Below are 15,092 nucleotides of genomic sequence, written 5' to 3' on the forward strand. Positions count from 1 at the left end.
AGGTCACAGTTAAGACTTTGGCTTTTTTTTTTCTGAAAGAGAATAAGTAATGAGAGTCCACAGTAATAATTCACATATTAGGCAATCAGGGCCTGAACTGGGTGACGAGAAGGAAACAGAAAAGAAGGCAGGGAAGAATGATTACAGAGTAAAGCAGACCCCTCTTTCCAGTCACACGCAAGTCTCCTGAAGGTTAACACAGATTTCTCACACCTGAGCCTCATGTCTTTCAGTAGAATAACTGAGAGCCCAGGATGGCTCCACTCCTACACCTCCGGTCAGCGTGCTGTGTGTATACCCTCTGATTACACAAACTACAATCCCACGCTGGGCTAAGGCTGGGGCTGCCTCTAAAGCACTGCAATAAAACTCACTTAATATGCTCTTCAAACAGCATATCTTGTTGTGCTCTCAGGAACGCATCCTCTGAAGCCATCTGCACATGAAGTGTTTATGTTTTAGAGACGCCTTCCATGAGTATCTCAGATGCGCCTGTGAATCCAGAGGGTAAGCAGGACCCACCTGAGCTCAGGCCCAGAAGGGTGGAGCCCACAGCTTCCCTACGACACACAGAGAAAGAAGAAAAGGGCCTTCTCACATCTTTTTTTGGAAAAGAATAAGAAGTTTTATATTTCCCCAACAGCCAGTGTAGTTTATATTTTTCATTTGAAGAGAAAGAAAACTGAAATCTTAGTGCAGAAAGCTAAGGGAAGGGAAAGGACTTTGCGAGCTGAACATGAGAACAAGAGCAACTTATGAAAACCTTTCCTCCTCCTGAAAAGCAGCCAATCGGGGCTCACCTGAGAAACAGACAATTTGTTAAGAACCAAATTGCTAGAAATTGTGTTAATTCAAAGCTAAAGTTGATGACTGGTTATAAAGAGTGATACCTCATCACGTTGTGATCATTATATTAGGAGTGGAAAAAGCTACAGTCAGAATGACACAAGGTTCATTTTAACGGGAGAAAGGGTACATGCCTGTAACTCAATAGTTTATACTTATATTAAAATTTGTACCAAATCATCCTCTTTAAGAGTGGTTTAAAAGTAGCTTATGTTAGTGAATTTAATACATTTTTTTTAATAGGCAGAAAGTGGTAGGTTACTGATGGGCTTCGAGAGAAAGCTACATGGGAATCTTAGGAGAAGTCTAAGTCTTGGAACTCAACTGGGTAAGCAGTGCACACCACTACTATCTCTGTAAATCTACGTAAAACTCAGGTACAGTCATTGAGATACGAAACAAATACATATTGCAGCTATCACTTATGAAAAGTATAGTCAATGGCCTGATAAATCTGTATAGGCTGGCGCAAGTTTAAGGGAAAGATACCAACACACTACTGCTCTCAGAGCTGGGCTGTGTAACGCTTAGAGTGCCCCTTCATTGACTGGCCCGAGAGTGCTATACTGCACAGACATTCCTTCTGTCTGCTCCTTCATGGTCATGACATATAAATGCATGATGCATGATGCAGCCTTACGAACTTGAAGAAATCTACAAAAATCCATAATTCTGTTTCCCACTCCTGGTTCTCATTTTACCCTAGGACATTTCATATTTCCATAACTATTATTATGAACTGTCTCTGTACTTTGTTGCTCTCATCTCTTGTTTCTGCTTCATTTTTTCTCCTGCCTGCTTGTCTTCTCCTATTTCTTTATGCCCATTTGTCTCCATGCTTCTCAGCTTAGGTGCCAACAGGTCCTGGCTTAAACAACCAGGGCCAGTCAATAGCTTTATTTTATGCTATCTTCCTGTCTTTGGTTCTTTCCAGATGCTTTTGTGATTGCTCCCTGTTCAATTTTTATACTCTCCTCAAAGTTATCTCAGATCAAAGTTGCCATAGATCTTACAATAGATCAATTGAACTGTTACTATATGTGCAAAAAATGTATATAAATATGATTACAAGTACACAGACACTAGTAAGTAGAAATTCACACAATTAGAGCCTTGCATACCCAAACACATGTGCATTCACAAATTTCAAGCAGAAAGATATGAGTGAGAGGGACTGGACATATTACAGACGTTATAATGAAGATAAGTTGACAGGAAATGGTATCTCAGTGTTGTCTTACTGGCTCTCTCTAGTTCTGGGGTAGTATATCAAGGGCATAGCAGAGATCTGAGGTTTAATATAAACCAGAAAACACCAAAGTTTGCCTTTTAATCCTTGCTGGTGTGATAGTACCATATGCATCAACTTATCTGCAGCATGAATCCTAACACATTCTCATTATCAGTTTACTTTGTGGAAATAGATGGAATTGGTTTTCAAAGTTCACAGTTTAAGATTTCTAAACAATAATTTGGAGACATTTGCTTTAATCTGGAAGATTATATCTACTTAAGAAGCCATACCAAGCCGTGGTAAATTAGCTGTCCTTTCATTGCCATTTCCTATATCCTAAACTATTGATGACATAATTAAGACAAGGTCTTCCAGCCAATCTAGCCCAAGAATCCCACTATTTCAATCGTGGTTCATCCAGCCCTGTATCTCCAATTGGCAATGTGGTTTCCACTCACGTACACACACTCACCCACACCATTTTTCAATTAGGACATTATTACCACAGACAGAGTATTTACCAAGAGGCTAGCAGTGTGATATATATATATTATGTGAACTATAAACAGAGCTCACTTCAGCCACTCAAGGTGGGCAGCTGTGTGACAAGTGGGTACTATTCACCCACTTTACAGCTAAGAAGCTGAGACCCTATGATATTAAGCAACTTGCCCAAGATAGATTAACTAGGTGTGGAACCTAGGTCTTTCCGACTCAAAGCCATCTCTTTCTATTACAATCCATTACTTCCCTCTCATTGTCTTTCCTAGTAATGGATTAGGGGAATAAGACTGATGACAATAAACATATTTGACATGATTGTTTTAGATGATCCGTTCTCATGAAAGCCCCATGGGGATGGACTAATGATGACCATACCATGACTGCCTGTGCCAAGAATGGTAAACAGCAGGCTTTATCCTCCATGAGAATCAAATAAGATGGGCTGCAGTAGATATGACATTGGCTAAACACGGCTTAAAACCTCACAATAGCCTGCTAGCAGTGAGTGTTGAATTTCCCTGTAAAAAGCCTTAAAAATAAGGCAGGAATTCAAATGTCTGGGATTCTAAGTATAATGATACTTAAATGGCAGGGTTGATCTGGTGACAGGTGTCTGTGTGCGTATGCGTCTCTCTCAACAATCACATCATTGAACTCATTCATTCATTCCATGAAAAATGCAGGATAACTACTCAGCCCAGTCACCATTCTCAGTGCTGAGGATCCAGGAGAGTACAAAACAGGCAGAGTACCAGAGCTAAATGGAGCTTCTGTTCTAATGGTGGAGACAGACAGACAGTCAGGTAAGCGAGTAACATACTTTTTAATGATAGAAAGTGATATGTGCTACATAAGATCAACAGAATGGAGAAGGGTCACAGAGTCAAGGATAGACTATCAGCTGGGCTGGTTGTTTCACTCCACGAGATCCATCCTCTCTTTTACTCAGTGAGAGAGAGGTGATAATTATAAGGTCCGCCAAAGTTAGCACTCTGGCATTGCCTGTGGGTTTCAGTTTCTGAGAATTCATTGGAACCATTTTCACTCAAGGAGGAACGACTATAGTAACTAATTTTTATCGAGGGTTTGTGACCTGCCATGCTGTTAATTGCTACACACGCATTATCTCATTTAAGTTTCACAACAACCATAAGAAGCAGGTATTACCCACATTTTACAGATGTGAAATGGAGGTTTAAAGAGCTTAGAACAATGACAACTAGAAAATCTCAGAGACTGGGTTCAAAGCCAGGTGATTTGATTCCAAAGGCCACACACCTCCTCAAATGAAGACATCAAAAGCAGCCTTTTCCATTTCCTGTGTTTTAAAGGCATCCCTTCTGAAATCTGTATCTGCCTGGTATATGAGGTAGGTAACAACAACAAGCTCCCAAAAAACAAAGACAATGCCAACTTGGGGGCTCATGGTAGTCTGGGGTAACTGCTAACACAAATAATGCTTCAGCCAAGATCGCAGCCGCTGAGCAACAAGAATACTGGCTAAAATCTCTTGTTTCGGGTCCCTGGCACTGAGGAACACTGGAAGAAGGGAAAGCATTTCCGTACACCTGAGCATTGCCTAGATGGTAGGTAAACTCTATGCTGAATCAGATGCAAATTATTTTTATTAAGTAACAAGATGGTACCAATATTAAATGACAACACAACCACTCCACACAAACATATACCCACATACAAACACACAAACACAGTCTCGGCCTAAAATTATCATTGCAGAAGAGATGATAATTATTCTCAGAGGCTCAAATTCTAAGAATAAAATAAGACACACACACATGGCTTAATGACAGTTAAGCATAAAGGCAAGAGAATTGCACAGACACAGAAAACTTATGAAGCTCGGCATAGAGATTAAGCCTCTCTGACTTTTCTTCCCTTTACCATTGAGTGGAAGTAAACGGCCTCTAATGACCACTCCAGAGGGCTATTGTTATTGATCAACATTGACAAGTTCTAGGAAAACTGCATCGTGTGAGCATTTCTCAAAGTTTTCCACAGAATACTGAGATCCCACAAGATACCAATAGGTGTTTGTGGGAAAAATAATGGGTTCAACGATCATCCCTTCCTCTGAGAAAAAATAGGAAATCCTACAAACCTTTTGCCCTTCTTAGAGCTTCATAATACATATTTGTATTTAAAGGTGTTCAGTGTTTTCTAAACTTCTTTGATCACAAGCCTCTTTTAATGAACAATACTGCATACTGTTACATGAGTTCACTGCTCTCCAGAACACAATTTGGTTAAAGGAAAAAGTGTACTGTGCAAATAGACAATGGTACTGTTGATTCAGGGTCACCCAGGCGGGAGTGACAGAATCCCAAAGCTCCTGGGTTCCAAATCCTATCATTATCTCTACTGCATGAAGTGGGCAGGACCAGTGTTATATTCTCCTCAAATACCTGGGCCCTATGCCAAGTAATTGCCATTACAGTCATGTGTAACTTGATATTATAACATTAGGGATACGTTACAAGAAATGCATTGTTAGGTGATTTCGTTGTTGTGTGAACATCATAGAGTGTACCTAGACAAACCTAGATGGTGTAGCCTACTACACACCTAGGCTATATGGTACTAATCCTATGGGACCACCATCATATATGCAGTCTATTATCAACCGAAACGTCGTTGTGCAGCACATAGCTATGTAACAATAGTTGTAATAGTAACAATGGCTCACACTAAGGATCTGCCATGTGCCAAACACAGTTCTAAGTGTGCACTTGGATGATCTCATGGAAATGATCAATCATCTGGCCAGACACATACAGGGCAACATCACTTGCACCCGCAGGAACAGTCCCACTCCCTTCCTCCACTCATACCCACTGACTAGGGTGTCAGGAGCAGAAAGTCTGTCTGTGCAATTGCTTTTTCCAAACTATTTTTGTTGATGGCTATGCTCTCCCTGAGTCATCTTGATTCATTAGCTCCTTAATATTCTAATGGTGGGAGGGGTCTCTGGCAGAGAGCAGCCTTGGCAGCTCCCTGGAGACAGAGTCTTCCGACTGGCACCCAAACAACTCAGAAAGCTGGCTTAGCCTCCTGGGCTTTATTGCCGCATTCACGGTTCCCTCTGACAGCCCACACCCCACTCAGCCAAGCTGCCATCTGGAGGTGCAGATCGTCAATCTGCTGTGCTGGACAACCGGCATGGGAGGCTGACAGGACAGGAGCAGCAAGCAGGCGGGCTTGGGCCTTTGCGAGGCTCGAGTCCAGTGCTGGTGCTCTGCGGTGTACACCTGCCAGACCTGAAGGCACAGATGGGCAGAAAGTCTCCAGCAATGCACACTGGGCACTGACTCTCTCACCTTCTCACCCACAGCACACAGATGTGCGTGAACCAGCCACTGTCCGGTGCACCCATCTTCCAGAGATGAAATACACAGAGTGACCAGGTTCAGGATCTTTCTTTTTTTAAACAACAAAAAGCCCAAAGTTTCCTTCAAATAGGGCAGAGAGTTCCTGCCCTGGTATTCTTCTTACAAGTTTCTCCCAAGAACCCAGGGACATGGACAGCAACCTGTTGAACAGATGCTCTGGTACTCGATTACAATGATGAGGCTTCTGACCCACCAATAAGAAGACATGGCCTGTGACACATTTTCCAGAAAAGGTTACTCCTATTTGTCACACTCACTTGGTCCCACCCTTGACCTAGTGAGACTCTGGATATTACACACAGCAGTACAACGATTGGTGAAAGCATAGGAGTCTCAGTGTTGGGGCTTGACAGAATAATCCCAAACATAAGGTCTTGTGGAAACCAAAGTCCAACCAAACTACTAATTAGCTCCTTCAACATAATGACGCTGAACTATAAGCAGGAATAGGAGAGAAGGAGGGAAGATATTAACATTTGTCAACTAATTTAATCCTTCTACCAATTCTGAGAGGCAGACATAATCATCATCATTTTACAGAGGAACCTGAGACTTAGAAGCAGGGAAGAGCCAGGATTTTCCCCCAGATCTCTTTCTCTCCATATCTGTGTGGTTCCTGACTCTCCACTCCCCCTCAGCCCCATGTCACATGGCCTCCCCAATGCAATTCATTCATTTACTCGATAAAGTGATATTTATTAAGCTGCAAGTGATATTGGGAGATACCTTGGAATTCAGGTCAGGTGTTACAGGTCGGGTTTGCCATTTTCATTAAATCTTACCCACAAGGAAAAGATTAAAGCAAAACACATGAATGAAACAATAACAAAAGCAAAACAGTGTCTATTTGCCTACCCACAAAAAGAAGGTGACACAAGCACATTTAAAAATAGAGAAGATAGATCTGGTAACAGCATTCGGAAGTCTGACAGCTTTTTTTTTCTCTTACCCAACCTACATCCTCTCACCCACCTAACCATCTACCTGCTCTCTTCCCAGCGCTCTCAGCTTCTGACACCTACCTGCTCGTCTGCTCACTTATCCAGAAAGCCACATCCTTCTCAACCATGGTCCTCAATCAAGTGTGTGTGTGCATCTGTGAGCTTTGTGGAGCTATCTGTGTGGCCAGATAAGGCAACTCACCCTACAGAATGGCTACTGTATTCATTTCCTAGGGCTGCCTAACAAAGTGCCACAAACTGGGTAGCTTCAAACAGCAGAACTGTGCGTTCTCTCACAACCCTGGAGCCAGGAAATCTGAAATCAAGGTGTCAAGAGCACCCTTTTGAGGGCTTGGAGGAAGAACTGTCCCAGGCCTCTCTCCTGGCTTCTGATGATAGCCTGCCATCCTCAGTGCTCCTTGGCTTGTAGCTGGATCACTCCGATCTCTGTCTCTGTCATTATGTGGCTTTCTCTTTCTTCCCTGTGTATCATTGTGTGTCCTCTCCTCTTCTTATAAGGACCCTTGTCATATTGGATCAGAGCCCACCCTACTCCAGTATGACATCATCTTAACTAATTAAACCTGCAACAACCCTTTTTCCAAATAAGGTCACATCCTGAGATAATGGGGGTTAGGACTTCACTATATCTTTTTGAGGTACAAAATTCAACCCACAACAGCTCCTACGTGCCAGATGCAAGGACCAGGCCACTTCATTTGGCCCTGACACTCTATGAAGTAGATCAGTGGCTCTCTATCCACTCTATGTGACAGCACATAGAATCATCTGTAGAGTGGTTTTCCTTTTTTTTTTTTTTAACATATTCATGCCTGGGCCCACTCACCAGAGGTTCTGATGTGGTAGATCCAGGCTGGGAACTAACCATTTGAAAAAATAAAATTAAAAAGTAAAGCTTCATTAGTGAATACAATGCTCATCCAGAATAAGAATCACTGAGGCCGATCTTAATAACAATACTTTCAATCAGGAAACGGAAGTAAAAGGAGATGAAACAATCTGTCCAAAGTCCACTCAGTACAGAGATGGGACAGTGGGTTTTCAAACCCAGATCAGTCTTAGCAGAAGTCCATTTCCTTCCTCCTACCCAGGTTGCCTCCCTGTGTCCACAGGTATCTAGACAGTTGTGTATATCTACATATTGATGTCGGCAAGTGTCTTTTAAGTATAAAAATAGGTGTGCACTGGTATGAGCTCTATGGATTATTAGCGGAGGCGTGAGTTTCTCTGAGAACAAATATTTGGCTGAACATCTTTGTATATCCTATCAACAAAGCATGAGAATGGTTTTTACAGAGTGTACCAACTAAGCTGTGGGGTTGTCGCTTACAATTAACCGTCATTCTCAACACTGTCTGAAGTCTCTGGTACTGGGTACTCAGCCCATAAACACAGAATAAATGTCCATCTAAATAAATATCACAAACAAGAGCGGTCCTAGTTGGAATTTTGTTTCTGTTTTTCCCCTCCCCCCATAATCATGGTGGGAAACAGCCATCCTTCTGCTCCAATTTCATTACTTTTGCATCCCTTTCTCCTCTCTAGGCCAGGAAAAGAAACAGTTACTAATTTGGGGACTGTCAGTGATTTGGGAACATCTTTAATCCCATTAAATATCTGTCCACAGACATCCTACAGTATTAAATGTTGCCACTAGAGAAACACAGATGAAGAAGGATTTTAAAGGTCATCTGGTTCAGCCCCGAGGCTTTGGAGCAAACTCTCCTACACTGTCCTGTAATGTCACTGCCTTGCTTTCACTGCCCTCCAACACCAGCCCCTAAATATCAATCCAGATGGCAGCAGGAGGTCCTGGATTTGCAAGAATGCTTTGGTTTTAGATTATTGCAATGTCACCATAAGTTAGGGTGACAGTTTCCCTGACGCAGTTCTGGCTTGCGCTTAATGTTACAGCACCATTATTAATAGCAGCCACTTTCACCCTCAAAACTGTCTTGGTTTAGACAATATATTATATGGTCATGCTTCACAAGCACACGAGCATTTATGACATGCACTCCAAGTTTCGATTCAGAAGGCACGGACACACACACACCCCCATCCATCCTTATTTCCATTCTTACCTAACACACGCCCTTTGGTGTGCTCATGCTTGTCTCACGATTGCCTCCTCCCCTGTACAATGCTTGTTCCTGCCTCTGAGTTTGCTCATGTTCCTCTCCCTGCCTGAAATGTACTCCTTCCTCAACTCCACTTATATAAATCTTACCCGTCTTTCAAAACTGTGCTGTAGCCCCATTTCCATGAAGCCGCCTCTGTCTATCTCAACCCACACTGACTTCTCCCTTCTCTTAACTTCTACTTGTGACATTTGCTTTGCTAAAAAAGGGTAAGCAGTGAAAGGCTCGTCTTCAGAGGTGGATTCACTCCTCCTCCAAGCGCTCTGCCTGCATTCTGTTTAGAAGCCTGCAGATAGTATCTGGTTATGGTAATTTGGTCCCCAACCCAACAGGTTGGCTTTCTTCAAATGTGGTTCATTAAAAGAAATGAGAATATAATACATAACCTATTTATGCATGCTTTTTTCTTATAAAACTGTCATTCAATCCTAAGAAAGCTGCAAATAGAACATTTAAACTGGGGGCTCTCTTGCAGATTTCCTTGTCTAACCTTTTACTCAAAGCAGATGAGCACCCCCGTCTGTAGCATCCTTGAAAGATGGCCGTCCAACCTATTTGCAAACACATCCTTTGAGCCCATCTCTCCAGGCACTTTGTTCCCTTGCTGGACAGCTCTGATTGTTAAAGATCTTCCTTAAAATACAGTATTTCTCAAAATTAACTTTATGGACCATCTGCACCATAATTATTTCAGGCACTTGTTAAAATCACAGATTCCCAAGTCTAACTCTAGGCATACTGAATCAGCATTTGGAGTAAAGACAGAAACAGTAATCTGTATTGTTAACAGGTTTTCCAGGTGATGTTTATTACACCAGAGTGTAAGATCTACTGTTAGAGTCAGTAGATTCTATACATATAACTTAGTTCTACCTTCCTAACAATGGAGAGCAAGACACTTCCTAGTCTTCAAGGCAGCTCTTCAAACACTGGAAGATGGGTCCATTCTCTCTCCCTTACACCTTTAATAATCCCCCACAGCCCAGGTTAACTCTTCCTTCTACTACAAAGTTCCTTACCCCGAACCAACTTGGACACATTCCTCTGGGTCTCCTCCTGCTTGTCAATGTCCTTCCCAAAATGTGATGCCCAAAGGAGGTGGAGAGAGAGTGCCAGATTTGTAATGCTTTTACTATATGCTGACAATTTTGTGAAATCGATCAATTCACACTCTCGCCAGCTGGCAACAAGAGTCCCCATTTCAGCCTCATTTAGCCTTTGCTAATTTAATGGGCACACATGGTTGACGCCTCATAGTTGTTTTAATTTGGGTGACTTTGTATATATTTTTCAATGATATATTGGCCACTGGTAGTTCTTTTGTGAATTGTCTACTCCTGTCCTTCCTGGGTTTTTTTTTTTTTCCTTTTAATTTCTTATATCAGTCACTGTGGCAAGTAAGTCCTTTCAGGGCATTCTCTCATCGAATCCTTAAAACAACGCTTCCCCCACTTTATAGATAAAGAAACTGAGCTTTCAGGAGCTTATAATGAGGAAATACAGTTAGATCTTCAGCTTGCTCACTGATTTATTTCTTCATTTAATCAACATTTCTTGGAGGAGAGTGCTTCATCTTCCAGACACTTTGTAAAGTGAGTAAATAGAGCCAAGTATTTGGGACAAAATTATGAGGAAGGTTCAGAAGAACACTGGCGATTTTCACAACTCTATTACTTCCTTACTTCTACCTAAAAGTTCCTTTACTCTTTGTCGTTTTTCCTGGCCTAGAGGTAATAGTGTCCAAGTTGCAACCAGTTAGAGGACAGCAATGCTATTTACTGATACACGATTTAAGGAGGATCTGGAGTATCTGTTCATATATTTGCCAAGAGAGGTAACATGTGGCTGACCCTAAAAGAGCACCAGAAAAGGATCAAAGGAAGTAATTTGGAACTAAGGCAGAACTCCATAACAAATTACAGTCCATCAGCTGGCAGCAGTATCAGTAGATAATAGTTCAAAAGTATATATGCAAGTAAGATTGGCTTTCATATTTTCCATTTTATATTATCCAAAATCCCGAGACCAGTGTTTATGCAATTAACGAGGATCCTAATGTTAATTCATTATTTATAGCATTTTAGTCCAAACAGCTGAGCCTCTCTTAGTTTTGGCTAATTTAATCAAATTCCAAGCAATTATACTTTAATTAAAAATACATATGTATAAAGTTGAAATTATATTTAAATCAATTGAATTTACAACCAGATTAAAAGAAATGCAAACAATTAAGTACAGATTTGAGTTGGAAGCAAAATTAAAAATAATTTAATCCTACTGTCTTTTTCTATCTTTTAGTAGCCAAGATCCAAAGGTCATGAGTTCTCAATGGCACACAGTGAGTGGCAACATTGAGATTCAAATCCAGGTTTCCTGACGTTAAATGGAGAGCCTGTACAGCTGGGCCTTTCACTGACATTTAACTATTCCCAATTTAACTCAAACAAACCCTGGTCCTCCAAAACTCTCATAAAGTTTTCCAACCAAAACCTATAAACTAGGCATCCAAACAGCTAATGTACTTTTAAAGGTCTTGGTTCCCCCTTTTGGATTCCAGGCAGCCTGATCAAAGTTCTCGGGGGCTATCTTCTTCTATAAGGTTTGGCGGGAACTCAATTTCTTCCTTATTAGTTATTAACAGAAACATATGCACTTGCAATTCCAAAGTCCTACATTTTGCCTCAAATCTTTCTGGCACATAATAGATAAACACCATGAAAAAGAAAATAATTGATCATGTAGATTATGATGCCCATTTCCACAAATAAGAAGGAATATATCTTTTCTTTCTTCTTTACTGTTTCCCATTACCCTCTTTTCAGACCTCTAATTTTAAACTACACAAAAATTTCAGGTTCATTTTCTCAACACTAAAATTTTAGTTCCTCATAACTTACTGCCTGGCAACCATGCTCTTTTCACAGAACATAAAGAGGATTTTAAGATTTAAACAGATTGTTCTAACTAGGAACACAAAGTAAAATTTAAAACGCAGGGGATACTCCAATGCACTTGAGTGTTGATTGTTTGTATAGAATTTTATCCTCCAGAACTTAATCTGAATTATTTGCTCGCCTACACCCACCACCACACAGGTCTTTCAGCTCATCCCCACCCTCACCCACCAGGATGCCCTCCGCCACACACACTGCCTTACAAACAAGTTTCCTGCTCCCACAGAGACCCTTCCTCCACACACACCCTCTCCCCGACCCCCAACACACAAACAAAAACCAACCCTGGGTATGATCATAAAGTAGCACATTAAACGAAGGTTTGGCCTGCATAGTCAAGCCCTGAAACCAACCAAATTGACCCCTTGAAAGCCATGTTAACTTAACTGCCTGTCCATTGTCTCACAAGGGATAGGCTCTTTCAAACCTCTCCTTGGAAATCCAGTCATGGTGACCCCTGCTGCCTTCAGACTCAACTAGGAGCCTTCCCTAGAAAGGACAGAGCCCGGACGTGGGAGGAGCACACTCACTGCAAATCTGACTTGGCAGTTCTCCTCTCCCAGGTAGCACAGGTCTCCTGAGACGTTGGTCTCCAGCCACAGGTGCTCTCCATTCACGGCATTCTCCTGCAAGGAAAAGACCCGCCTGAATTCAGTTTTATTTTCAGGCATAAAGGAGACAGATCGCAAATTTAGATTTTAGATGCCAGGAATTTAGTGAATCCAAGGAGTTTAAACACTTCTCATTTTACCTCTGAAAATACTGCTACAGCTGGTCCTACAAAAATTATAGCAATGGAAGAAAGTGTTCGGAAAAACTTTGTTTGAGCCATAACTAAAACAGACATTAGGTCTATAGATGCTTTATCCACAAATGTGGTAACCTGTGAAATAGATATTAAGTAAATGAGGGAAAAAACCCTTAAACTGTTCGATGTAAGGCCTTATTTATCTAGGCCCAATACTGCCGATTGCATGACCATTGAAGGCAAAATTCCAGTGAAAGTTGCTTTTACTTAGCAAATTAAGAAAGAGGATAGTAGTATTAAAGTATTTTAAGTAAAGACTGTTTGAAAAAACATTTATATCAGTAATGGGTAAATTATACTTCTAAGCCAGAGGCTTCTCAAAACTTAGTTTGTAATCAAAGCATAATAAATTTCTACTAATTCAAACATTTTACTGACAGTAGGGCCTTTGCCCATTTAATTTTAAATTTTTCAAATTGAATGATCTTCTTGCTTCTTAACATATTCACATCCTTCTGATGGTAAATAGAGCTGTTATGATGAATGATATGAAGTACAACAATCCTATGTCCAGAAATGGGCAATGTTTCATTGAGGTAGAAGTGTAATACTTTTTTTTAAACAGGATGATGAACAGGATTCCATATTCCTTTTATGGCACACTACCTTAGAAATATGAAAGATTTATATATTAATTGTACATTGTGCTCATTTGCTTAAAAAGGGCTCTGAGCTATTAAGGAAAACATTATGTTGCGTTAACCATAAAGGAAAGTGATTAAGTCCAGAGGTCTCACAGGAAAACTGCTCTGGTTTTATCTTGCTCATCATAAGTACATGGGCATACAAGTATTTTTCCATGGGGGAAAGACTGAATCATGTCCCCCCCTACCCAAAATTCATATGCTGAAGCCCTAACCCCCAATGTGATATTATTTAAAGATGGGGCCTTTGGGGGGTAATTAGGTCATGAGGGTAGAGCCCTAGTAATTGAGATTAGTGCCCTTACGAGAGAGACACAAGAGGGATCTCTCTCTCTCCATGTACACACCAAGGAAAGAGCATGTGAGGACACAGTGAGAAGGCAGCCATCTACAAGCCAGGAAGTGGGTTTTCACCAGGAACCAAATCTACAGGCACCTTGTTCTTGGACTTCCCAGCCTCCAGAACTGCGAGGAATAAATTCCTGTTGCTTGAGTCACTTAGTTATGGTATTTTGTTACAACATCCTGAGCAAACTAATACAGAGGATGATTTCAATAAGGACTTTTATAGAATTATCAAGCAATTTAGAAGTCCATCTTATACATGTCACCTTTATTATAATCCACTACAGAGATGTCCACATGAGAGCCCTCTGAATCCCAAAGCTTAGCATAGAGAAGCAGAAATATACACCAAGGAGAAGCTGGAAAACAATACCAAGTTTCATCCATTTCATAAAGTAAATGTATTTCTTCAGATTCAAATACAACACCTTTCTTTTCAGAACCCATAAGATCAAATTTTTTCAGACGTGAATAACCAAAGGTTATAGATGCTTCACAATCTAAAAAAGGTGACACCAACTCTTAGAACAGTGAAAGTGAGACATGAAGAAGTAGGTGAAATTCACAAGCTATGTAGATGTCCAGGGATGGGGAACAATGCACAAGGACACCCTGAGATAGGGGCATGCCCTACACATCTCAGAGTGCCTCAAAACCATTCCAAAAAGGAAAGCAATGCTGATGAGAATCATCACTATGTCAAAGGGTGACCATCTTTTCATGAAAAGTTTGTCTTCTCTATTGGTCATTTTTCCCCGTAGGAAGTCATGTTCAATTTTTTTAAAGAAGTCAATGGGAAAATGGGCTTCACCTCACAGTCAACCTTGTGGAAAAATAACAGAAGCAAGAGAAGAACAGCTGTACGTTTGGACCCAAAAGTTTTCAGACAGTGATGGATGAGGACAATATTTTAAAAATAAACACTAGGGAAACCTAAACACAGTAAATATCCTGCCAACTCTTCTAGAAAGTGAAGTATAAAATGTTGCAGTGGGGAAAAGGTCAAAAACCATTGATAATACCAATCAAGGCAGGCCAGAAATTAAATCCTGGGAGGTCAAAGGAAGATAGGCAGGGGCAGGCAAGACCCAGGGACTCAGAGATTTGCAAGCGCATCCCTAACTCACTGTGCTGGCTAGCTTCACCCAGGCCAGGGGCTGCTTGCTGCCTGCATACTGCACACCCCTTGCAAGCAGAGGCTTGCTAACAAACTCTGCCTCATATTAGGCAGGACTGCTAGGATTAGC

At 41.1% G+C, this 15,092-nt stretch overlaps 1 protein-coding gene across 7 annotated transcripts in view; it reads right to left on the reverse strand.

Annotated features, from left to right (window-relative positions):
• Positions 1–15,092, reverse strand: part of DGKI (diacylglycerol kinase iota) — a 429,721-nt gene that overhangs the window by 249,894 nt on the left and 164,735 nt on the right. For all 7 annotated transcript variants that reach the window (XR_011504777.1, XM_070514279.1, XM_070514275.1 and 4 more), the window contains exon 3: positions 12,579–12,674. Coding sequence is in view for 6 of the 7 variants with exons in the window: in XM_070514279.1 (XP_070370380.1) it covers positions 12,579–12,674 (96 nt within the window). In the remaining variant the exon portion in view is untranslated. The remainder of the gene's footprint in view (positions 1–12,578; positions 12,675–15,092) is intronic.

The sequence above is a fragment of the Equus asinus genome, chromosome 1 (genome assembly GCF_041296235.1).
Source record: "Equus asinus isolate D_3611 breed Donkey chromosome 1, EquAss-T2T_v2, whole genome shotgun sequence".
Lineage (NCBI taxonomy): Eukaryota > Metazoa > Chordata > Mammalia > Perissodactyla > Equidae > Equus > Equus asinus.